This window comes from Euphorbia lathyris, chromosome 7, assembly GCF_963576675.1.
Source record: "Euphorbia lathyris chromosome 7, ddEupLath1.1, whole genome shotgun sequence".
Classification (NCBI taxonomy): domain Eukaryota; kingdom Viridiplantae; phylum Streptophyta; class Magnoliopsida; order Malpighiales; family Euphorbiaceae; genus Euphorbia; species Euphorbia lathyris.
The window spans coordinates 60,670,762-60,697,938 of NC_088916.1; the positions used below are offsets into that span (position 1 = coordinate 60,670,762).

Here is a 27,177-nt window from a genome sequence, read left to right on the forward strand (position 1 = left end):
TTTAAAATATCATTATATAACTATTATCAAATAAATTGGATATAAAATTTTTTATTATGTAATGTATTTTTCTTGTCTCAAATGTATTAATTACATTAATTATATTTATAATTACATTTATAATATTTAAACTAATTAGAAGACCTAATGAATTTGCTAAAAAAAACACAATGATATTTATTTTAAGATAAAAATAATTATTATATACCTATTGTCAAATAAATCGGATATAAACTTTTATGTAATGGATTCCATTATTGTATTATTCTTGTCTAAAATGCATGAATTACATTTTTATATATTAATTATATTAATAATTGTACTTAATATTTAAACCAATTAAAAGACCTAATGAATTTGAAAAAAAAAAACTAATGGTATTTATTTTAAGATAAAAAAATAATAATAATTATATACCTATTGTCAAATAAATTGGATATAATTGTTTAAGTAATTAATATTTAATATTAATACCAATTAAGGTTGGGTTGAGTGGTGAAGGGTCTCAAGTCGTTTAAGTTAGATATTGTGAATCAAGACACAAAATTAAATAGGGTAATTAATTTATTAGTCCCTATATTTTGACAAAACAGATTGTTTAGTCCCTGTATTTTCAAAAACACATGGTAAGGTCTCTAACCTTTTCCTCAGTGAACTGTTTAGTCCTTCCATCTGTTTGTTAGATTTTTTACCATTTATGAATTCGGAAATAACTAAATTACCCTTTACTATTTACCTTCAAATTTCAAAAGAGGAAATTCAATTTAGAAGAAGAAGCTATTTGTATGGAGAACAAGAAAAAGAACAAACCCAATACTTACGAATTTGAACGATTAAGAAGAAAATCAAGAAAAATAACTCTCAAAGTTGATTTCAGATGCAGTAGAGTTTAAAGGAAAGGAAAAAAAAAGAACGCAAATTCAAATTAACTAACAGAATCTTCATGAGAGTCTAACGGCAGGGACTAAACAGTTCACTGAGAAAAACGTTAGGGACTAAACAGTTCATCGAGAAAAAGGTTAGGGACTTTACTGTGTGTTTTTAAAAATACATGGACTAAACAGTGTGTTTTGTCAAAATATAGGGACTAATAAATTAATTACCCTATGAAATATAATAAACTCTCTTATTAATGATATTAACATTACAAGTATTTATACTAATCATTACAATATTGAATTACTATTCTACCCTTAATATATGAATATATTAACACCCCCTCCTCATACTGGAGGCTGTGAGGAAACTAGACCCAGTTTGGAAAGAAATAAATGAAGCGCCGCTGCTGATAAAGGTTTAGTAAGTAGATCAACGAGTTGAAGTTTAGTAGAAATATGTGGGGTGGAAAGAAATCCGGAAGTAATATGGTCACGAACAATATGACAATCGATATCTAAGTGTTTAGTGCGTTCATGAAAGACCGGGTTAGAAGCAATATGAATAGCGGCTTGACTGTCACAATGTAGATGTATAGGTAAGGGGAGCGAAATTTGGAATTCACGGAATAAATATGAGATCCATTTAAGTTCACAACTGGTGGTTGTCATACTATGATATTCGGCTTCAGCGGAAGATTTACTAACAGTAGGTTGTTTCTTTGTCTTCCAAGAAATAAGAGCATTCCCAAAAAAATACAATAATCACCAATGGATCTGCGTGTTTCTTTGCACCGGCCCTAATCAGCGTCGCAATAAGCCGTGAGTCGGAAATCCGAATTAACTCCATAAAATAAACCATAATGGAGCGTGCCTTTGAGATAGCGCAAAAGATAGAACAAGGCCTCAAGGTGATGAGAACAAGGTTGGTGCATAAACTGACTAAGCTGTTGAACAGCAAAACCAATGTCGGGGCGAGTGAAATTTAAATAAAGTAGTCGGCCAACAAGCTTTCGATACTGATCGGGAGTGGGAATAGGAGTGCCAAGAGAGGGATCCAAATTAGTACAAGATTGCATTGGACAAGGAGAGGCGTGAGCGGAAGCTAAACCCGTATCAGAAAGCAAGTCAGAAATATATTTTTGTTGGGATAAAAATATTTTCCTGTTTTATCACGAGCAAGTTCAATACCCAAGAAGTATTTAGCAGGACCAAGATTCTTAATAGTAAAAAGAGAATGTAAATGATCTTTTACGTGACGAATGACTTCCTCGGAGTTACCGAGTAGTTCTAATCTATGTTCACATGAATAAACCGTTTGGAGCTCGTATAAGAGTTGGTTTGACTGCCTTGAGGGCTACCCACCGCACTCAGCTTCGACCAAAGTAACTGATACGCAGTTTTAACTGTAAATTTCCCCGAGTCCGAATAATACTCCATTTTATAATATAATATGGAATATGGATACCATTTTATTAATTTTGCTCTAATAAATTTTATCCATATTCCAATATTATATTATAAACAATCATTTCTCTCTCTAACATTACTTATTCTATCCATCATTCAATTAGAAAGGGAATATAGTCTCTTATACCTTATCAACAATAAATTTAATTTTCTTCAAAAAAAAAAAAAACAAGAAATTTAATTTTGTTATTAGTATTAAAGAAAAAGATTGAATTAGTACAAAACAAAACTAAGACTTTGAAAACACAAGGACTAGAAAGAGAAATGAACATCATAAATCATATCTCAAGTCCTATCCTTAAATTTACTCAAGGCTTAACTGCAACCGACAAAATCCAGACCACACACCCTTTCTCTCTCTGTGTGTGTCCGTGTTAAATTTTGTAAACACTCTGTTCTTTTACTTACTTTAAAACAAAAAAAGTCTATACTTTTCACAAATCTCACTCTCTTCTCTTCACTGTAATCCAAATCTAAACCCCCCTTTGTCTCTCTCAAGATGGGATCGGTATCTCTCAAAATTGGCGATGGAACTGCCAGATTCAAGCGAGCTACTTTCTGTTCTTCAGCTGTTAACATTCTCATGCTCTTCTCTGTCATTTCCACTAATCTATTTGCTCTCTACGCCTTCACTTCCTCCCCAAAACACCATCAGACCAACAACTTCCTCCATACCCACAAGAACATTTCTCTAATTTCCGAGCAAGTCTCTCTAATTCTCAAAGAAATCGATTCTTCTCAGAAAAAGCTTGCAAAAATGGAAAAGGAGCTCTTAGGGTATGATACACTTGATGTTTCCAGGCCCAATCTCCCCTTTGAGCTCAAATTGTTCCTCCAACATCATCAGCTCCCTCTGGGGAAAGATTCCAGAACTGGAATCACTGAAATGGTGGCATCTGTGGGTCATTTTTGTGAGAAATCTGCTGATTTGTTGTCTCAATACATGTCTTACAAGGTCTCTGGACCTTGTCCTGATGATTGGAGCCTTGCCCAGAAGCTAATATTGCGTGGATGTGAGCCTTTGCCGAGAAGGAGATGCTTTGCTAAAAGTCCCCCAAAGGTGGGTCTTTCCCCTTTCCCAATTTCTCTATGGAAACCGGTTAGTGATAAGATTTTGACTTGGAGTGGACTTGGTTGTAAGAGCATTGAGTGTTTGAATAAGAAGAAATTAAGTAGAGATTGTGTAGGTTGCTTTGATTTGTCTAATGGTGAGAATCAGAAGTATGTTAAAGCTAGAAGTAAGACTGATTTTGTAATTGATGATGTTTTAGGGTTAGGAAGTGGGGGGATTAGAATAGGGTTAGATATTGGGGGTGGTTCAGGCACTTTTGCTGCTAGAATGGCAGAGAGGAATGTTACAATCATCACAAATACTTTGAACATTGATGCTCCATTTAGTGAATTCATTGCAGCAAGAGGGCTTTTCCCTCTTTATTTGAGCTTAGATCATAGATTCCCATTCTATGATAATGTGTTTGATTTAGTTCATTCATCTAGTGGATTGGAAGTGGGAAGCAAAGTTGAGAAATTTGAGTTCTTGATGTTTGACATTGATAGAATTTTGCGAGCTGGCGGATTGTTTTGGTTGGATAACTTCTATTGTGTTGATGATGAGAAGAAGAGGGTTTTGACTCGGTTGATCGAGCGATTCGGTTATAAAAAGCTTAAATGGGTTGTGGGAGAGAAGATAGATACAGCTGGATCAGGCAAATCTGAGATTTATTTGTCTGCAGTTCTGCAGAAACCAGCAAGAGTGTGATGAATCGATGATTCGGGTTTTCATATAGAAGTGGAAGAGGTATGGAAGTTCCTAACTTTCCTTGATTTTTGCACAGAATTTGTGCCTCTTAACTGCCCCAAAATCGGTGATGAAACTTGCTTCTAAGGTGCTATAAGTACATCATTTGTGGGGGAGAAAGTGATGTATGTTTTTGCTATCTTAAGAGAACTTTTTTTTATTTCATCTTCTGTTATGTTCTTATGTGGATTTAGTAATCCAAAACAAAGTTAATACTAGGAATGAAAACAAAAATTATATTGTATTCTACAATCTGTTTATCTTTTGAGTTCTAGTCTTCAATCTTTACACCTTTGTCCCATGGAAACTTTGAATGTATGCAACAAAGAACTAGGTGTGGTGCTAAATGTGATCAAATTTGTAAAATGTTGCCATTGTGGAACTGTTTGGTTGGGCCGATATAGAGTTGAAGATGAATGCAGCATGCTTGTGAAATTAGAGGAAATCCACTTGAGACATAAGCAAAAACATGTGTAAAAATCGCAACTTCTGACCGGTAATGGCTCCTTTTCTTTCGACTGGTAGCAGGAAATAGAGTGGTTTATGCAGCTACTTGAGGTTGAGGGTTTTTTTAGAATTTACTTTAGATTGATATAAATGCAATTTACCCTTCCATTATTCAGTGTGAAGAAATCTGTATGGATGACTAACGAGTACTCTTAACTTAAATTACTTCGTTGTTTCGGAACATTCTTGTGTGGACGTGATTACTAACCTCTTATGTTGCTCAGAAAACTCCTCTTCAGTAGCGTTTTCGGGTTCCCGATTTCCGGTGTCCGTTTTGCAACATAGCTGACCTCTCTATGATTAATTGGAATGTTCATATCATATCCTTGGCTACCAAGTTACAAATTCATAATTGGGCAAATCACAGAAATGAGGATTTTTTTAAGGATAAAAGCACTAAACTCTATAGATATTGGAGCATCTCCTATTATAAATCCGGGATCCTATCATAAATCCGGGATCTATTACTGCCTAAGAACAAACTGGATCACTACAAGGAATGTTTTTAATCTGGGATGTCATATGAGATCATCATATATCGAAGGAACCTTAAGATTTGAAAACATATCATAGATTCACAATGAAATTATGTTTTAAATTGAAGTAAACAGATTTTACTAATGACTTCTGTTGCATTTAGAGACCTGAAACTTTCATGAATTTGAATGGAAGATGGTGAATATTTTCTCACAGATCTACAAAGTCATCAAATGCATTTGCTTAGAGAGATTCTTGACAAACTAATATCATGCATTAGTTGTAATTAATGTTATCTTACATTCATACATCTATAGCCATCCTAACAGAATGGAAAAACCAACTTAAATGTGCCTACATCACTCATTATCACCGAGGTATTGGGGGCAGAATCCGCCCGATAAACACAAGACCCTTCGAGCCAAAAACCAACATGGCCGAGATCAGGATAAGACCTTTCAAGGGTGGTTCATGATCGATAAAAATGAGTCGGAGGGGTTGTTCTCAAGCACGGTTGCCTTCAGTGACAGGGGCAGTAAGACCCTGCATATTGGCATTGTTAAGGAGCTTCATTCCCTCCTCACTCATCTGCTGAACTTCCGAGGGTGAAAGAATCCTTATGCACCGGACACACCCCACGAATTCCCTGAACATAAACAACAGTTAATCAATCAATCCCGAAAACAAGGCAAAACAGATGATAATAATGATACTTACTCCCATGGATCATCTCCAATAAGCAGGACATCGTTCTCGTAGTCTACGTAGACGAGCTTCCATCCCGACTCCCTTGGATTATTAAGCAGTCCCTCAAGTCCAAACATGGATTCAATTGCAGAACAAAGTTCTTCATAGGTTTTGAAACTTGAGACATCAATTGACCTCCCAACAGAACCTGCCTTTTGAACCTGCAAACCACATAACATAACATTAACTAACGAAATTACAGAATCTTAAGCATAACATGGAAGAAGCATAACAAGCTTCTTACCTTAGTGTACGTTCGCACCCGCGGAGCGACTTGCTGCCATGAGTTGCTGTTCATATAATTGCCCTTTTCAAAATCCACATTGCTTGAAGATGTACCACCTGAGCTGTCTGGAAATTCTTGCTGTGAGAAAACTTGAGATTCTGCCAGGCTTGCTGATGTGATCTGAGACTGAACATCTTGGCTCGAGCTGAAATTTCCAAGCAAACAATCTGCAGGATTCTGGAAATCAGCATCCTTTGATGTGCAGAACTCATCCAAAATAGCATTGGAGACAGAAGGATCAATCACAGCACTTCCCCTATTGCCAACATCAATGTAAATCCCACTTTGATCATTACTCTCATCTGACAGATCTTTCCCTCCACTTGAGTTAAGGCTACACGGGTGTTGCTGAGCTAAAGGGGTGAGTTGGTTTGGCGGAGATAAAATCCGTAAATTGTTAAGTTGCTGATCCCATAAATCCTGATGCATTGTAGGCATTGAGGGATTAATCGCTTCAGGAAGCATAGCCGATGGTTCTTGCAATCCAAACATTGACAAAGGCCCCGATGATCCATAAATTCCAGGGAGAGACATGCAAGATGGACTTGATATCCAGTCTTCGGTGTCGAGGAAAGGAAACGGAACATTCATAGAATGGGAATCAGCTTGGGGCATATGAAGTTGCTGGGAATGCAAACCAGAAGGTTCAGGCCAGATGAGATTGTTTTGGCCATGGAAGTTAGCCTGGTTCTGATTTTGGAACTCGAGCATGTTTCCGGTGTTCTGTGGATGTGGAGGACTCAAGGATGCTTTTTCCTTGCAATCTCCCGTCGAAGTTACCTGACTTAACTGATCAGCAGAATGCTCAGGTTCTGATTTCAACTTCTCTACATTAATTACATCTGGTGTTTGATTTTCAGTGTCTCTTGGAGGATGCAACTTCCCAGCAACATTTATTTTCGGTGAAGACGAGTAAATAGCCTCAGATTGGTTGGAGCAGAATTGGGAATAATTCTGGTTTTCTACTGGCATAGCTACTGACTGGTTAAGCTGAGGCATCTGATTGATTGATCCCGACATGGACTTAACATCATCGAAAGAAACACCCTTAGCAGAGAATTCTTGAAGTGCAGACTCACAGATTCCAGGATAGTTAGTAACTTGAGGTTTCACTAACATCTTCAACATTCGGTCAGAGCACAGGTTCGGCATCGAAGAATAAGGAAAATTTGCATTTCCATTTTCTGGAAGCCAGACAAGAGGTCTTTTTACCATGTTCCCCCATTCAGTTTCTCCACCTTTTAAAAAACATGAAGCTATAGTCAGCAACTAACTAACAACAAATTCTACTAGAAAACAGTCTTATGATTAACTTACCAAAAAATCCTGAATGCATTGGTCGCTTCAGACCTGAAGTGAGGGAAGGAAAAATGAAGAGACTTTCAGGAGTCTCAATTTCCCATGAACTAACCCTATTCTGTTTATCAGAACATCCTGGTTCATCCCATTCTACCTGAAGATTTCGCCATTTCGAACCAGGCCATCTCAATGGATCTAAGTCACTCACACCAACTATTGTTCCCATATATCTGCTCAGAGATTAAAAAAAAAAACACAATGAGCCTACAAGTGAGACTTCAAACCAACGAATAGGAATTCAAGATCCAAACTTTTGCAGTGATTCAGAATAATACCTTCGTTTGCCAGACTCCTCAGTTTCAAACATCATACCGAACCTCATACCAACCGAAATTTGAGTGCCATATATAGCCTTTCTGAACTTAGCTAAAGGAATGACAAACTCCGAGGGGCATGCTCTATGGATTGCAGAGAGAAATTGTGATCATCACATCAAAAACAGTCAAGAAAAGGGATAGAGTATTATAAATGATGACATACCTTGGATTGTAAAAAATGGTAAAGGGGCTGCGATTGGCGGCGGCATGAGCAGCAGCAGCAAGAACACCAATATGCATACTGTCAGCTGATAGAACTGACGATGGTAATGTTGTTTGTTGACGATTTGCACGCCTTATACCCACCATTAACTGTGACTTCTCATCCCTGGTAAAATTAGGAAGATAGCAGCAAATTCCTCAACACAAACAAAGAAACTTTTGCAACTTCTATGTCTCTTCCAACTAAAAGTTGTAGCTTGAGGAAGCAATACCTTATAAATAATACAGAATCACCTGCTTTAAGCCTTTTTGAACCCACAAATAAACTCCACCCAGTGGTTAGAAGGTGCCGCTTCGGCTGCCCTGCATCAGTAGGGTGAATTACAGATATGCATTCAAATGTGGTGGTAGCAGAAGAAAAGCTTCCTCACCTCTATATATATGGCGAAATGTCCATGTATTATCATGCAAGTCTCGAACAACAAGCTCTTGAGTCGGAGGCTGCATTGCGTAATCCTACGAAACCAAAACACTAAAGCTATTTAATCTAACACATTATAGCAACAACAACATTTGTTTATAGACTCGGATAAAAACTCACCAGAGGAGGAAAGAGTTTTTCTGCTGCCCTCCGGGGCACTGAAAATCCACCATGAGTGCTTGTATCACTTGCTGTTAATGTTTTACAGAAAAACTCACTTGGATGTTTGCTGGACTTTAGTCCAAAATCTGGTATGGGAAAGACATCTTTTTCCTATAGAAGAGTATGCATATCAATTAAAGTGCCACTGAAACGAAGTTAGAACATCATTATATGGAAATCAAACTTACAGAGTTCACTGGTTGAAGACTCATTTGTGCATAGATCTCATCAGTATCCTTGTCCGCCTAAACACAAGGGAAGGAATCAACAATCTTCTACATAAAAGTAGCATGAAAACAAGGAGAAACCAAACAAATAGGTACTGAAATGGTATACATGAAGAGTGACATTGTGAATTTGGCACAACAGCTGAGAAGGAAGATTTGGGTAGTTAGGAATTTGAGAAGTAGCTGTTCTTCTCGTCGAAACCGCAACCTATACATTCAAATCACCATTTGTAAGTTCTTCCAAGCTCAAATAATGAAGTAATCAGCAAACAAGATAGCACAGATACCATTGAAACATTCTATTTAAAGAGAAGGTACCAAAATTAAGAACTGAAAAGGTAACAAGATTGAATTTTTTTCCCCAAATTTATCATAGATTTGTAGAAATGTGAACCTGTTCGCTGTGGCCTTGAGGGAAATAATAGACAAGACTTCCAACCTGAGGCAAGGAAACAAGTGGACCTGCACAAGCATACCAGAGCTCGGAGCTAATGGTTTTACGGGTTCCTGAAATGAAACAGGACAAACAAAGGTCTTGATTATAAGAAGACAAACTCTTGCATTGCCTTAAAGGGTATTGACATATAAGTAGGAATAGGAAGGAACCAAGATAAGAGCACATGTTAAAAATGAAAACTTTTACCAGATTATTTGAAACTTAATTAAACAAAAAGCCAAACTTTTAGAACAAATAAAAAAGAGAGAAGCTTTTACTAACCAGAATGGTCCTGGATTTCTTTTAACAACTTCATTTCCTCTAACAGATTGGTTTGGGCTCCAGCTCCAGCTCCATTATTAACGAAGCTCCCAACTTTCATTTTCTCTTCAACAGAACCCATCTTAATAGAGTTTCTAGTTTCTACTACTCCAACCAGAAGAACTCAAAAGGAAAACCCATATTCACATCAAGAGAAAAGGGGGGGGACAAGTCCTTGCTACCACCAGCCAATAAAAAGCTTCCTGTAAATTCAGATATATGATCAAGCCATGTCATGGGAAGGGAATCTCAAGGACACCAAAAAAGACCAATCCCCATTGGACCCAAAAGAGAGGTCTTCGTCTTCTTCTTCTTCTTTTCTTTTCTTTCTCTCTCTACCCCAAGAGTCCAAAATCAAGGAACAAAACCTGCAAAAAGGTAAGTAAGGAGATCTTTTTAAGGTGGGCCTTTTGACATATCAAGAGGCAAAACCAAAACCCATCATTTTGCATCAAAGCACGCCAAACCAAGCATGGAAGTGGGTCTCACTTCTCCTCCTTATCCCTCTCTCTCAAGTTCCTTTTTTTTATCCTCCTACTACTACAGAAACCGACCTTTCAATGAACTTTTTAACACATACCATCATCACTGTTTTGATTCCATCCAATTCCCCTCTCCTCTCATCTCCATTCAATTGGTAACAAGGGGGAAAAAGATTAAAAGGAGAGAAACGGAAAAAAGGTCCCTCCTTTAGGTATCTTTTAATCTCTATAAATGTGTATTTGGTTAAGAGGAGAAAGAGCGTGACAGCTCTTATCCTGCGCACACTTTCTGAAAATGGCGATTTAAGTTGCAGCTTTCAACAGTGAAAATACAATATTTTAATGGGAATAAAGAAATAAAATAAAATAAGAGAACTTGACAGTGAACACTATCAGAACACGGAAGCAGCACAGAGAGAAATATGATAAGCAAAGGGGAAAAGAAGCAGTGTAGAGATAGAGAGAGAAAAAGTTAGAGATAGAAAGAGATGGATTTTTAAAAAAGGAGGGAGGGGAAGGGGGTGTTTTTTGCAAACGGAAGAATGTCAAGGTGGCGCATTTTAGCACGTGGATTACGAGGATTAGCGGGAATTTCTCTCTCTCTAGCTAGCTAAGCTAGTTCTGGCTTTTTATTTTGGGTAATTAATTTATTAGTCCCTATATTTTGACAAAACACACTGTTTAGTCCCTGTATTTTCAAAAACACACACTAAAGTCCCTAACGTTTTTTTCGGTGAACTGTTTAGTCCCTAATGTTTTTCTTGGTGAACTGTTTAGTCCCTGCCGTTAGACTCTCATGAAGATTCTGTTAGTCAATTTGGATTTGTGTTCTTCTTTTCCTTTATTTTGCTTTCCTTTAAACTCTAATGCATCTGAAATCAACTTTGAGTGTTCTTGTTCTTAATTTTCTTCTTAATCGTTCAAATTCGTAAGCGTTGAGTCTGTTCTTTTTATTGTTCTCCATGCAAATAGCTTCTTCTTCTAAATTGGATTACTCTTCTGAAGTTTGAAGGTAAATAGTAAAGGGTAATTTAGTCATTTCCGAAGTCATAAACGGTAAAAAATGTAACAAACAGACGGAAGGACTAAACAGTTCACTGAGAAAAAGGTTAGGGACCTTACCATGTGTTTTTGAAAATACAGGGACTAAACAGTGTGTTTTGTCAAAATATAAGGACTAATAAATTAATTACCCTTTTATTTTTTAGTTTTTTCTTTATTTTTATTTTCCCCATTTTGGTGTTTCTTTTATTTTTCAATTCAACCACTCCAATCTCTCTCTCCTTTTTAGTATGGAAATTTTGTTTTGTTTCAAAAAATGAGTATTAAAAATAATCTTATTAAAGAAAGAAGTAAAATTCATTTTGAGGTCTTCTTGTTTTCATTTTTGATAGATTGAAACCCTAAATCTAATTTTGATGCATTGTTGATCATATATTTTTCAACACATTAGGTCTTTGCTACTAGGGCTGTAAATGATGAGTGTCGATCGTTTTCGGTTCGATTTATAAATGAGTCAAGCTTGAGCATAGCGAAGCTCGGCTTGAAGGCTCTCGAGCAAACTCGATTATAGATTATGAACAAGCTCATTAGCAAACTCGATTATAATGTTCATATCTTTTACTAATAATATTTTCTATAGAAGGTGAAATATAAAACAACGTAATTTTGCGTAAATTTTAGTTTTATAGATTTCAAAACTATGTAGTTTTATCTTAAAATTTCAAATCAATATAATTAATGAACATAATTAATAGTTGTTCGCAAGCGAAGTTAATGCGCGTAATTAACTAGCTGCTCACGAGTAAAGCTCGTTAATAAGCTCGCGAACAGCTCATGAACATAATATTGAACTCAAGCTCTTCAATTTTCTAACGAGTTGGACATGAGTAAGCTAAAGCTCGTCTCGATTACAGCTCTACCCACTACTTTCTCTTTTGGTAACACAGATGGGTTAAAAACATCAAGGGAACAAAAAGAAAGGCAAAAAGTAAAAGGAAACTAAACACTATCTGTAGTAATCGCAAACCACAGAGGCCAGGAAAGATAATATCATGAATGCCTATAGCAAGCACATCACATACGTGAAGACCCAAAAAGAGATTTGTGAAGTTCCTCATTCAGTCTAATGCTTTGTTACCTTCTCTATAAACATGCACAATCTTGATCTCCCAATCTCAGTTAATCAACTTCTTGCATTCGTCGTTAAGCTAAAAAGACTTATGAAAGGGGCGATCGTAGTTGAGCACAAGTCTAATCACAAATTAGGAGTCCAACTCAAAAACTACATGCATGATGCTTTTATTCCACACCAAGTTCAAACCAAAGTATAAACCCTAAAGTTTGACAAGCACAATCATGCAAATGCTAAGATTAACTGCAAAACTACCAATCTAACCCCCTTGATCATTACAAAAAATAACTCCCCCAATTGAGGCCTTGTTAGGGTTGCCTTTACTAGCAGTGTCCTAATTAATTTTGATCCACCGTGACTCTAAATAATAAACAAAAATGAAGAGGGCATCAGGTCAATTGAATGTGTAGAAATGGAAATTGGGAGAAGCCGAGCCAAATGGATGACACACCAAGAGGAAGGGATGTCTACAACATGTGGAAATAGAGCTCACACGCCACATGACTATTCCCATATGTTGTGTGGATTTTAAAAAGCCATCAGTTGATATTGGTATCAGAGTCGATCGTTTCCTAACCTGAGACTTCTTTCGAAAATGGTTCAATTGAGGTTACCACAAGAAGCAATGGATGTACTAGAAAAAAAGATTGAAGACTTGAGAATCGAAGTAAGGGAGCAACACCAGATGTTTGCTAATGAAATGATGGAGATGAGAGAAAGCATGGAAAGATTTCATATAGAAATCTGAAACATTGCCTAACAACGAAGAAATATAAAAGACCCAATTATGTCTCCTAAAACACCATCACTACGCTTTCCTCCATTGCACATTCAAGAGGTAAACCCTAAAGTTTCAATTTCTCATATTGAAGTTATGGGTAATCAAATCACTAGTGAGAAGTTGGATGTTTGTGGTGTTGATGATGATTTAAATTCTCATTATGAGTTTTTGGGCAATGTAATTGTAAGTGATAGTTTGAATTCATATATGAATGAGGAGGAATGAGTGCTAGCATGTGGGAACATTGAGAGAGCTCATGTTGCAAAGCGTGCTCCCTATGTGTTTGGTAAAATGCCCCTTAAGCAAAACTTCACTTGTATGCTTAAGGAAAGTGAGAGTATTTATCTTGAAGAAAGGGAGAGTGACTTTGAGCTTGATAATCTCTTTGAGGAGTGATGCTCCTTGGATATATAGCAAAATTAAGGTCAAGTATAAACCTATCGCAACAAGTAATAAAGTGTGCAATCACATGTCGAACCCACAGGGAGACAGGATTGCAGAGCCACTAAGTCTAATCAAACGTCCAAATGTCAAGACAAATAAGATTGGGATGGAATTGGCATTAACTAAGTGTGCAATTAATTATAAGGAACTGAAAATTAACGCTAGGGATATCAATTGATGAGATTAATGGATGAGAAATCTAGGATTTCGGATCCTTTGGTCGAATCATTTATCTAGGTTGAGAGCAATGAGTTATCAAATCATGTCAGCACATAACGGCAACCGTTCTAGAAAGGGCACGAATGTGATCAGTATTCTAAGGCCCCTATTCACATGTGTTCAAATAATAGCTTGGTTATGCAATATGTTCTATGACATGCAAAGCATTACCAAGTCCTGTTTGGTTGAACTCTAAGCCGTAGCCCGAGTAAGAACCGCACCCCTAGTATCCTAGCGAGGTCTGACTGTAAGGGTTCAGATTAGACTCTCTCCTCTCGGTCTCGAATCTATCTAAAATTCTATCTCCTCTCGGAATCAAGACATTAAATACAGACAATCAGATTATAGTTGACAATCAAATCATACCCTGACTCTAAATCCAGATATAATCATTCACACCAAATTCACCTCCATCCCAGATCGGATGGAGATTAGCTCATAGATAGGCAAATCAACACAATCATAATGATAGAGATGAAATCCATAAATATATTGAAATTCAATAGAAAAGTACAAAGGAGAAGAAAACTAGACTGTCACTCTAGTGATTGTCGATGAATCCTAGATTGAAAGTCTCAAGAAATGGAATGAGAGCAATTGAAAATCCCAAATGCAATGATTGAGCAAAAGCCTAGCTTCTAAAAAATGTTCTGATACAAAAATGGCTGCTCAATCGCTTGAAAAGAAGATCCCTCTAAAAATAAAACCTAATTCCCTTTTATAGTCACACCAAGAGCTAAAAGGGCAAAAAGGGAAATTATAGGAATAAAAATTGATATTTTCAGGTCTTCATAGGGCCAACTCAGCATTAAAGGCCGGATTTGCTCTTGCAGAAGCGATAATTCGCGTTTTGTCTCGCCGAGAAGGGGGTTGTCTCGGCGAGACAGTGGTTGTCTCGGCGAGACAGTGGTTGTCTCGGTGAGACAGTATGTGGCCGAGTCCACTTCAGCTCCCCGTCCGCTCGATTGATGCCTGACTGCTTCCTAAAGCTCCGAGGAAGTCCAAAAAGTCCTGAAAAACACTAATCATGCCATAAGGTAAAGAAAACATAAAACCGACCTAAAGCACGAAAATAATAAACGAAAACGGTTGAAAATAACTAAGAACAATGAAGGAAACGCCCCTAAACATCTATGAAATATGGAAATATCAACCTCCCCACACTTGAGCCTTGATTGTCCTCAAGCAAGGAAGACGAGCATTTAGAAGGAGTTAAATCACATAGCCCTTGGACTCTTGACATTTCCGGATTATTTCCAAACAACACACCTTACTAACTACCCTTGAACCGAAGATGATAGGGGGTCGTCCTATGAAAACTCATTCTCAAAGATAATCTCAGTAGCCAAACTCTAAGAAGATGGATAGAAACCTAATCTTGTTTAGCCAAAAATGTACAACCAAATCATTCACCGTGAACCTTCAATTCAAAACACTAAGGTTGTTAAGCTAAATTAATTAGATTACTTGACAGTGTGAGGAGCCTTTTGTACCGGTTGAAATGCATGGGTAACGTACCCCCAGCCATACAACCCGACCACAAAACCAAGTCGTTTGAAGAATTAGATTCCCTCTTCCCGTTTTCTTTCCAATGTGAGGGGCCTTTTGTACCGGTTGAACGCATGGGTAACGTACCCCCGGCCATACAACCCGATCACAAAACCAAGATGTTATGCATACTCATACCAAGAATTTGTTTGTGCAATTGCACTTATTGATTGTAGGCATTGGAGTAAGGTGAGAAGAGGTATTTGGAGTCTTAGATTTTCGGTGTATTGGCAAGCAAATTTGATTTAAGAATTTATGCATTTATCACTCGTTAAGCGTAACTTTAACTACTTCTGGTAACACGACTTCAACTTAGGTCGACATTCAGATTTCACAATTTTGTCTTCCATCATCTTCTTATAGGCGAACTACTAAAATTACACTAAGTAGCAAAATTAAGTACTGGCGATTTACCTCATCATCAATTATTCAAGGGTAAAATTAAGATGGCCTGTTTGTCTAATTTTTCTTTCGATGAAGTTTTCAAGGGGTATGCAATTGAACAACTCTAGAGTGTTTCATCTATTTCAAGCGAAGAACCAAGACTTAACTTTTGGGGGAGGCTTTGATTGACTTTTTTTTTGTTTTGTTTTTTTTAAATGACAAAATGAAAAGGACACGACAGGTACAAGATAGACACGGTGACAGCAGACGCACACACACAACAACGTAAACAGTTTACATAAGACGACAAACATGCAATGTACCAGAATACTATCCTATTTTTCCCTCCCCACACTTAAAGCATGCATTTACTCCCAAAAATGCAGGAAAGTAAAGCTAAACAACATATAAAGGGAAAAGAAAATAGGATAGGGACTCCCTCAAGGGTGGCGGTCCATCCATCCACGCATATCGGACATGAATCCGTTGACATCCATGCGGAAGTCGCGGAACTCATGTGTCAATTCCTCTAAGTTGGCCTCCATGTTGGTCAAACGTTCCTCGAAACCGCCTTCCGACTCTGATTGATAGTCATCATCCCCCTCTTCAGAGCCGAGGTCCATTGGCTCAGATGAACCTGTACCTGCAGAATGAAAATCCTTCCACCACATTCCCGACTTGTGGAGGAGTTCATCACGCAACAAATAACTAGCATCTAACAATTTAAAGTTCTCAGAGTATTTTAACTGGAAAGTAGTCATTGTTCCCTCACAGACGGCTAGACGAGAGATAATATGGCCAAATGGGAGGGCAGTTCGCTTTGAAAAGCGAACCCCGTCCATCAAAGTCCAGATAAAATGGGCCATCCTAGGAGGTTTGTCCTGGGTCATACACCATAGAAGTAAAAGGTCGGTTTCACTAACCTTATCGGCCTCGGGGAGACCGATAAGGTTAAATGTAATCCATTTGTGCATTAAACGGATTTGTGGATCGATTATGTTCTTATTAAGTGTTTTGTTTTTCTTAAAGTCGAAGATCCCCTAAAGCTCAAACCAAACATCCTTATTAGTGAGGCCCTCATCCCACTCGGTGTAATCACCCTTTTTAAAACCCATGACCTTGTTAAATTCTGTCTCACTCCATTTGGATTCGGTATTATCAATCCTATAGTGTAGCGTTCTTACTCCGTCGTCGTCGGTGTCGATTCGAAGGGTAGTAAAGAACTCAACAATATAGAATTTATACAATTTGTACCGTCTCTCATCCAATTTCTTCCACCCCATCTGGTTTAGGATTTCCTTAATTCCCTCATCCTTACCCGCTTTCTCAAGTAAAGGCCAGTCAAAATATCGGGGGTGAGCAAGTTTGTAGTCTTTAAATTTCAGGTATAGCTCCCCCTCATTAACAGATTTGATTGAGAAAGGGCAAAGATACTTACGTGATAACTCGGATGGGTACGGAGTATCGACTTGCTGTGATGAAGCTCAGGGCCTAGGAGGGCGTGGTGGCATCCAACGGGGTCGCCCGGAGCCTTCAATCGGTGTTTGGTCATCATCAACTCGCTTCTTGCTCTTGGACCGCGTGGAACGGGATGATTCTGCCATAACCTAATATTACAAAAGAAAAAAAGAGTGGCAAGGAAACACCAAATAAAATGAAAAGAGGGTTATCACAAATTAAATTAAATAAGTAAAGACAAAAGAGTAGTAAGGAACCTTTACAAAAACTAGAAGTGGTGGGTTTGAAGTAGAAGAGATATGATGGAGGTGAGAAATGGGGGAAGAAGTAGGAGATGGGAAGGGAGAGATGGGAAAGGGTTGTAGAGAGAGAAGTTAGGGTTTAGGTGAAGAAATTGGGGGTGAAAGGGAGGAGAAGTCGGCTGGTCTAAAAGAATAGGGTTTGGGGGGATTTTATAAGAATGGGCCCTGGATCCGCGATGTGTCTCGGTGAGACGCACTGTGTCTCACCGAGACACAACGCTGGCGTGCTCCTACGTTAGTAGGTGCCGCCTTGTCTTGGCGAGACGCATTGTGTCTCGCCGAGACAAGTGTTGGGCGTGATCCTACGTTAATAGGGGCCGCCTTGTCTCGGCGAGACGAATGCGTCTCACCGAGACACAGCCGAAACAACAAAGCCCCAACGAAATTATGAAAGACAATAAGTTTGAATTAGATGTTCAGAAACCAACGTAAAACGAGAAAAATTAATGTGCAAAGGTTCTAATCTGGGGTGCCTCCCAGTAGCGCTCAATTTTATAGTCTATTGAGCTTGTAGACTGTCCTTCTCCCTCGGGATGGGTCATCCAGATGTAGATGCTCGATTACTCGAGGCCCATCATCATAGCACTTCAACCTCTGACCGTTAACCTGAAATGTCTGATTCTTATCGTCTGTGATTTCAACCATACCAGAAGGGAAAGCTTGTACTACGGAGAATGGTCCGCTCCACCTGGACTTTAGCTTACCAGGCCACAGCTTTATCCGGGAGTTAAATAACAGAACTTTGTCCATTGGTTCAAAGTTGCGCTTAATGATCCACTTGTCATGCCATTTCTTCATTCGTTCCTTGTAAATCTTGGCATTCTCATATGCTCCTAGTCGAAATTCCTCCAATTGATCCAACTGCAACAACCCCTGTTCACCTGCAATCTTATTATCAAAGTTTAGAAACCTAGTGGCCCAAAAGGCCTTATGTTCTAACTCTACAGGCAGATGGCATGCCTTTCCATACACCAATCTGTAGGGAGACATGCCGATTGGCGTTTTAAATGCGGTTCTGTATGCCCACAAGGCGTCATCGAATTTTAAAGACCAGTCTTTCCTAGATAGATTTACTGTTTTTTCTAAGATGTTTTTCAACTCTCTGTTGGTCACTTCTACCTGGCCACTAGTCTGAGGGTGGTAAGGTGTGGCCACCTTATGTGTGACTCCATATTTCTGCAAAAGCTGTGAGAAAAGCTTATTGCAGAAGTGTGAGCCGCCATCACTAATAATGGTGCGAGGGGTGCCAAAACGTGTAAAAATGTTCTTTTGCAAGAACTTAGTCACAACCCTTACATCATTACTAGGTAAAGCAACAGCTTCCACCCACTTTGACACGTAATCGACTGCCACCAAAATGTACTCATTGTTAAAAGACTTGGGGAAAGGAGCCATGAAGTCTATCCCCCAGACATCAAATATCTCACAAACTAAAATAGGACTGAGAGGCATTTCATGTCTTTTTGATATACTTCCAGTTCTCTGGCAATTATCACATGACTTTACAAATTTAGCAGCATCGGCAAAAAGGGTGGGCCAAAATAGACCAAATTGTAATACCTTAGCTACAGTTTTGGTTGGGCCATGATGCCCACCTACTTCTCTGGAATGGCAAAAAGCTAGAACTGGCTCTACTTCACTCTCAGGGATACAACGCCGAATGATATTGTCACCACATACCTTCCATAGGAAAGGGTCCTCCCAGTAGTACTGTTTTACCTCATGTAGAAATTTCTTTCTCTGCTGATAGCTCAAATCCGGGGGTATGACCTTTCCTGCAATGAAATTTGCATAGTCAGCGAACCAAGGTAATGATAATATTTCCATTAACTTCTCATCAGGGAAAGATTCCTTGATGTCCTCAGAGAGGATCATCTCGTCCTCCTTATTCTCCAAGCGGGAGAGTTGGTCAGCTACCACATTCTCAACTCCCTTCTTGTCCCTTATCTCTAAATCGAATTCCTGGAGCAGCAATATCCAACGAATAAGTCTAGGCTTTGCGTCCTGTTTAGAAAACAAGTACCTCAGGGCAGCATGGTCAGTATACACAATAATCTTAGAAAGCACAAGATAAGACCTAAACTTGTCTAAGGCAAAAATGATAGCTAGAAATTCTTTCTCTGTGGTGGTATAATTTACCTGAGCTTCGTTTAAAGTCTTACTAGCATAGCAAATAGGCTGACAAATTTTATCTTTCTTTCGACCCAAGCATGCACCTACAGCTGTGTCACTTGCATCGCACATTAGCTCAAATGGCCGGTCCCAATCTGGACTAACCATAATAGGGGCTTTCACCAATTTACTTTTAAGTTCATTAAAAGCATCTAAGCATGCATTAGTGAAAACAAAATCGGCATCTTTCAAAAGCAATTGAGTTAAAGGCCTAGCAATTTTGGAAAAATCTTTAACGAATCGCCTATAGAATCCTGCATGCCCCAGGAAGCTTCTAACTGCTTTAACATTACAGGGGGGAGGTAGTTTATCTATTACTTCGATTTTAACAGGGTCGACCTCTATCCCTCTTTCGGACACTCTATGCCCTAATACTATGCACTCTTTGACCATAAATTGACACTTCTCCCAGTTAAGAACCAGGCTAGTGTCCTCACAGCGCTGCAACATCAATTTTAGACTTTGTAGACAACTTTCAAAAGTGGATCCAAATATGGAGAAGTCGTCCATGAATATCTCCATGAATTGCTCAACCATATCACTAAAAATTGTTGTCATGCATCTTTGGAATGTGGCGGGTGCGTTGCACAGGCCAAATGGCATTCGTCTATATGCGAAAGTCCCATAAGGGCATGTAAAAGTGGTCTTTTCCTGATCTTTCAGATCGACCGGTATTTGCATATAGCCCGAATAACCATCTACAGTGCAATAGAAACACTTACCTGACATTCGCTCTAGCATCTGATCGATGAATGGAAGTGGGAAGTGGTCTTTCCTTGTGGCGTCGTTCAGCTTCCTGTAGTCTATGCACATACGCCAACCAGTCACCTTCCTCACAAGGATCAGTTCGTTTTTCTCGTTCAGCATCACTGTAGTTCCGCCTTTCTTAGGAACCACCTGCACAGGACTAACCCAAGGACTGTCAGAAATCGGAAAAATTATACCTACATCCAAGAGCTTGATCACTTCAGCCTTCACCACTTCCTTTATTTTGGGGTTCAATCGTCGCTGCGGTTGTACAGTTGGTTTGATCTCGTCCTCCATGTAAATCCTATGGGTGCATACGGAGGTGTTGATTCCCTGTATGTCTGCCATCTGCCATCCAAAAGCTCCCTTATGCGTGCGCAAAACTTCAATTAATTGTTCTTCCATATCCCTGGTCAGCTCAGAAGAAACAATCACAGGCAAAGACATAGGTGGTTGCAAAAATGCATACTTAAGGTGAACAGGTAATGGTTTAAGGTCGAGGATCGGCGGTTCCTCAATGGAGGGTTTTGGAAGAGAACCAGAATTACTTACTAGTTCCTCAACGTGTCGAATCCAATAACACCTTTCTACTTCCAACTCACTTAACTCAATTAGTTCGCTTTCAGCCACCTTAATCTCAACAGGTGCTAGACTTTGTTCCTGATCTTCCTGGAAGACATCTTCAACAATAACATCGTTAGCACAAATAAAATTACAAGAAGAAGTGTCTACCGGATACTTCATTGATTTCACAACGCTGAATTCCACTTTCTCATCGTGTAATCAAAGGAACAGCTTTACTTCCTCCACGTCGATAAGTGTCCTCCCTGTTGCTAGGAACGGTCTTCCCAAAATAATAGGCACCTGATCATCCTCCTCAATGTCCAGAATTACAAAGTCTACAGGGAAGATGAACTTGCCAACCTTCACGAGTAAGTCCTCGACAATTCCGGTTGGCCTCCGTACTGAGCGGTCTGCCAATTGAATGGTGACCGAAGTTGGACTCGGGTCTCCCATGCCCAATTTCCTGTATACAGATAGTGGCATCAGATTAATACTGGCACCCAGATCACAAAGTGCATACTTGAAATGTGTACTACCTATGGTGCAAGGAATGCTGAAACTACCAGGATCCTTAGATTTTTTTGGCAGATTCGTGCTCAACATAGCAGAGCATTCCTGGCTCAACATTACAGTCTCATGGTCCCCTAACTTCCGTTTTTTTTTATGATTAGCTCCTTAAGGAATTTCCCATAAACAGGCATGTTTTCAAGTAGTTCAAGAAAAGGAAGATTGATTTCAATTTTCTTAAACACATTTAAATTTTTTGCATATTCCTTATATAATTTAGTCTTTCGACTTGGATAGGGTAGGGGTACCTTAGTAGGCTGAACATTTGGGTTAGCAAACAGTTTAGGGTTAGGGAGACTTACCTGAGCTGGAGTGGAGGCGGCTGGGGAGATTTTTTCAGCGAGATGTGACCCAGAGGGGTCATCTCGCCGAGACACTATAGTGTCTCACCGAGCTGCCTCAGGAGGCGGGTTGTCTCGCCGAGACACTGTAGTGTCTCGCCGAGACAACTCGGGCGAGGTCGCATCTTCGTCGAAAGAATCTCCTAGGCCGCTTCTTACCTGATTCCCACTCCTGAGTTGGATGGCATGGACCCTTTCCTTCGGATTCTGCTCGCTGTTTGGGGGTAGTTGTCCCACAGGACGTTCAGAGTTATTCCTTGCCATTTGTCCCACCTGCGTCTCCAACTGCTTCGTATGAGCTTCATTCTAGACCATGCGAGTTTCCATTCCTGAGACTGTCCCGTCTATTGCTCCCAACACTTTAATCATGGCATCCACCTTATCTTATAGGGTGTCTTTCTTCTTTTTGTATTGGTTCTGATTTTGCTGAGGTGGTGCTGAAGAAGTCCCCTAATTGGGATTCTGAAATCCGGGTGGTCCCAAGGCGGCTTGGTTGTTGGACCAACTGAATCCCGGGTGATTTTGTCTCCAAGCGGGGTTGTAATTATTCTGATAAGGTCCATTATGCTTCATATAATTGATTTGTTCCAGCACTATGGGGCATTCTGTGCTTCTATGCTCTCCCACGCAGATTTCGCATTTGAAGACTGGCGCAGGCGGTGGTTCGGACTTTTTCATCTCAGCCATGAGAAGATCAAGCTTTTCTGTCAGAGCTGCTACTTGAGAGTATGATTCTGATGTCCCTATCGATGTTGATGACGGGGCCTCCACAGCAAATACACCCCGCCTTGGGGTTGGCTTCTCTATCTGCCAGTGCGCACTACGCTCTGCTAGCTCCTTCACAAAGCTATAAGCGACTGCAGCAGTCTTACTGAATAGATTACCACCTGCAGCTGCATCCAAAGAAGCTCGGTTAGCAGAAGAAATACCAGAGCAAAAGAGTTGTACCAAATGGTGCTTTTCAAACCCATGATGTGGGCACTTTCGCAGAAGCTTTTGGAATCGTTCCTAAGCCAAGTGTAGATTTTCGCTCTCAAACTGTTTGAAACAGTTAATATCGCTCTTGAACTGGGCCATCTTGGACGGCGGAAAATACTTGGCCAGAAATTCACTGACTGTGCTATCCCAATCTGCTAGGGACCCTGGCTCCAATGAAGCTAGCCAATCTGTTGCTTCATCCTTCAAAGAAAAACGAAATAATGTCATATATACATCTTCAGCAGTAACATTGTTATATTTGAAAGTGCTGCAATAGAGGGTGAATTTGTTGAAGTGAGCATTGGGATCCTCGTGGTATTCTCCACCGAACTATCTCGAGTTTTGGATCATTTGGATCATCGCTGGTTTTATCTCAAAAGAAGCTGCTGCAATGGTAGGTTGCACTAGACTAGAAGTAGCTGCAGGCCTTGTAGCCTTGAGAATCTCCATAATAGAAGGTGGGTTGGCCATCTCTTCCAGTTGAGGGATTTCTTCCTCAGGGGGGTGTCGGTTTCTTCCACCCTAACCTGCTGCATGTGTGCTTTCCTTAACCTGCGCACAGTTCTATCAATTTCAGGGTCAAAATACAAAGGTGAATAACTTCGAGAACGTCGGTGCATAAACTAAAAACAAAAATAAAATAAACGTCAAGATCAAATTTCGATTTTTTTGACTTAATGTGAACTCGCGTGCCTCCCCGACAACGACGCCAAAAACTTGATGCTCCTTGGATATATAGCAAAATTAAGGTCAAGTATAAACCTATTGCAACAAGTAATAAAGTGTGCAAGCACAGGTCGAACCCACAGGGAGACAGGATTGCAGAGCCACTAAGTCTAATCAAACGTCCAAATGTCAAGACAAATAAGATTGGGATGAAATTGGCATTAACTAAGTGTGCAATTAATTATAAGGAACTGAAAATTAACGCTAGGGATATCAATTGATGAGATTAATGGATGAGAAATCTAGGATTTCGGATCCTTTGGTCGAATCATTTATCTAGGTTGAGAGCAATGAGTTATCAAATCATGTCAACACATAACGACAACCGTTCTAGAAAGGGCACGAATGTGATCAGTATTGTAAAGCCCCTATTCACACGTGTTCAAATAATAGTTTGGTTAGGCAATATGTTCTATGACATGCAAAGCATTACCAAGTCCCGTTCGGTTGAACTCTAAGCCGTAGCCCGAGTAAGAACCGCACCCCTAGTATCCTAGCGAGGTCTGACTGTAAGGGTTCAGATTAGACTCTCTCCTCTCGGTCTCGAATCTATCTAAAATTCTATCTCCTCTCGGAATCAAGACATTAAATACAGACAATCAGATTACAGTTGACAATCAAATCATACCCTGACTCTAAACCTAGATATAATCATTCACACCAAATTCACCTCCATCCCAGATCGGATGGAGATTAGCTCATAGATAGGCAAATCAACACAATCATAATAATAAAGATGAAATCCATAAATATATTGAAATTCAATAGAAAAGTACAAAGGAGAAGAAAACTATACTGTCACTCTAGTGATCGTCGATGAATCCTCGATTGAAAGTCTCAAGAAATGGAATGAGAGCAATTGAAAATCCCAAATGCAATGATTGAGCAAAAGCCTAGCTTCTAAAAAATGTTCTGATACAAAAATGGCTGCTCAATCGCTTGAAAAGAAGATCCCTCTAAAAATAAAACCTAATTCCCTTTTATAGTCACACCAAGAGCTAAAAGGGCAAAAAGGGAAATTATAGGAATAAAAATTGATATTTTCAGGTCTTCATAGGGCCAACTCAGCATTAAAGGCCGGATTTGCTCTTGCAGAAGCGATAATTCGCGTTTTGTCTCGCCGAGAAGGGGGTTGTCTCGGCGAGACAATGTATGTGGCCGAGTCCACTTCAGCTCCCCGTCCTCTCGATTGATGCCTGACTGCTTCCTAAAGCTCCGAGGAGGTCCAAAAAGTCCTGAAAAACACTAATCATGTCATAAGGTAAAGAAAACATAAAACCGACCTAAAGCACGAAAATAATAAACGAAAACGGTTGAAAATAACTAAGAACAATGAAGGAAACGCCCTAAACATCTATGAAATATGGAAATATCAAGAAGAATGATGAAATCACTTTAAGTGTGGAGGTTGAAGGTTATGGTGATGGGAGAGATGTTGGTGGATCAACTATGCTAGGATGTAGCATGTCACTTGGGTCGAGAAACTTAACAAGTGGAGTAATCGGCTTTAGTTATGGTGAGGAGAAAATGGAAGCGATATGTCATGGGAAGCGAGATTGAGTTGGAGAAGAGGAGAACAGATTTGAAAGCGAGAATGAGGAGGAAGAGGATGTGTTCGGGGAGGAGTTGATAAAGAGAAGAACGATTTCGATAATGAGATAGATAGCGATGATGAATTTGACTATGATGAGGATGAGTTCAGAAATGAGATTGAAAGGAAAAAGACTAATAGGTCTGGCCCGAGTCAGTCTTTTAGGGGTATGCACTTTAAGGATCAAAGTGTCATTTAGGTTATTACTCTTCAGAAAATTCAAAACACAATCACAAGCTTTATGACCCACAACATCGCAAAGTTTTTGGTAAAAAATATCTTAGAAACCATCCATGCCAGGGGATTTTAAAGGATCCATAGAGAAAAATGCATTACATACCTCCGAACTATTGAAAGGAATGGCCAACTAAGCCAACACACTTGTGACTACTAATAAGGAAAGGAAGTGGGCACGACAATCTAAGGGTGAGCAACATCCTCTGAATAGAAGCCCAAGAATTAAGCCGTAACCATTCTCTTTAGGCAATCCTATCCCAAACCTATACATCATCATCCCGAAGCCCAACAATCTTATTCCGATAACACACATAATAGTGGATAAGTAGAAGAAACTAGTATTTCTATATCGTTAAAGATCTAATTAACTATAGACTTGTAAAGCCAAAAATACCTCTTCATATCTTAAAACTTCATTCAACTCCTCTAACAATTGCCTCTCAAGCTTTAATAATCCATTTGTGGCCGAAAACCTAATATGCGTTGAACCCTTCTAATCAAGAAAAAAGCTTATGTTTCATAAATAAAATATTACCAAAAACATTTTCCTTCCATTTTTTAAACTCGCCTTTCACATTTTGCAAACAGGCCACCATTCGCCATTACTAGTCCAATCATGCTGGAAAAATTATGAAAATTAGCATGTTGAAATCAAGTTACTTGAAAGCATAAATGCTTATTAGAAATCGATAGAGGATTGCCTTGCAGACTCGGCGAGATAGGAAGGTGACCAGACTAATTTTGAGGGAGGCGACGAAGAAAGGCTTTCGGATAAGGGATACTCCAATCCATGTTGCATAAGGCACAGAACAAACGACAAGAGACACTAGTATGTTTTGTGTGACCTTTGTACCAAGTAAAGGCAAAGCCAACCAAAGTCTATAGAGTGAATATCATTGATTCAATTGCTAAATAGACAACAACGATCATCAATACACATAAAACCACCCGACTTCTCATTTGCCGACTTAATACATTTAAAATCACCCGTTTGGAGCCAATGAGAGGAGATTGAACTCTGAAGTTGCCTAATATCTTCCATGAACTGGCATTTGGAAGCAATATGAGGACGAACATAAATACACGTGAAATTTTAATAGGTTATTACTAACAATGCACACCTTAGTATGAAGAAATTGTTAAAAACATTAATTAATTAATGTGAAATAAATCATTATATTAATTGAGTTTTATATTCAAAATTATTTATTTATCATCAAAATTTAATAGGGATAAAGTGCAAAAATATCTTTAACGTTTACAACTAGGAGCAATTTTATCTCTAATATTTAAAATTATGTAATTTTACCCATAATGTTGGTAGTCAATAGCAAATTTACCCTTAATATTGATAAGTTTGATCAATATAACTCACCAACTGTCTCCTCGTTCTGAATCTTGTTATCTACACTTCATATGAGCGTCATTTTATCACTAATAAGTAACAGATTACAAACATATGACTAGTGTGGAAAAAAATAAAAAAAACACTATATTTTGTACAAGTTGGACAAAAAGATTCAAATATTTATGCTGAATTTTAAAATGTTAATCTCTAATTCTATTATTAAATCATAAAAAAATATGAAATATTTTTTTTTAAAAACAAAGAATATGCGATTGGTAAAAATAAGGGACAAAATATATATTTTAAAATGATATCTGAAACTGACTAAACTTGTTAATATTAGGTGCAAAATTGCTCTTGGCTGCCAATGTTAAAGATGAAATTGCATAATTTTAAATACTATGAGTGAAATTGTTCGTGGATGTAAATATTAGAAGTATTTTTACACTTTATCCCAATTTAATACGAGCAAAAATAAATTAAAAGTTTAATTTATTCAAAAAAAACACCAAAAATCAAAATAATTAGG

General features: G+C 38.7%; 2 protein-coding genes across 2 annotated transcripts; one reads left to right on the plus strand and one right to left on the minus strand.

The window, feature by feature from the left end:
• Positions 1–2,645: 2,645 nt before the first annotated feature.
• LOC136201131 (probable methyltransferase At1g29790) lies at positions 2,646–4,411 on the plus strand. Its single transcript, XM_065991717.1, has one exon. The coding sequence runs from the start codon at positions 2,845–2,847 to the stop codon at positions 4,102–4,104; it is 1,260 nt and encodes a 419-aa protein (XP_065847789.1). The 5' UTR covers positions 2,646–2,844; the 3' UTR covers positions 4,105–4,411.
• Positions 4,412–5,301: 890 nt separating this feature from the next.
• LOC136235377 (auxin response factor 5) lies at positions 5,302–10,543 on the minus strand. The gene is made up of 13 exons (XM_066025024.1): positions 9,587–10,543; positions 9,263–9,375; positions 8,978–9,076; positions 8,830–8,886; positions 8,600–8,752; positions 8,430–8,514; positions 8,271–8,361; positions 8,000–8,164; positions 7,795–7,917; positions 7,478–7,689; positions 6,119–7,398; positions 5,845–6,035; positions 5,302–5,773 (listed from the first exon to the last, which is right to left on the minus strand). The coding sequence occupies exons 1-13, from the start codon at positions 9,705–9,707 to the stop codon at positions 5,632–5,634; spliced, it is 2,832 nt and encodes a 943-aa protein (XP_065881096.1). The 5' UTR covers positions 9,708–10,543; the 3' UTR covers positions 5,302–5,631.
• Between the last annotated feature and the right edge of the window lie 16,634 nt (positions 10,544–27,177).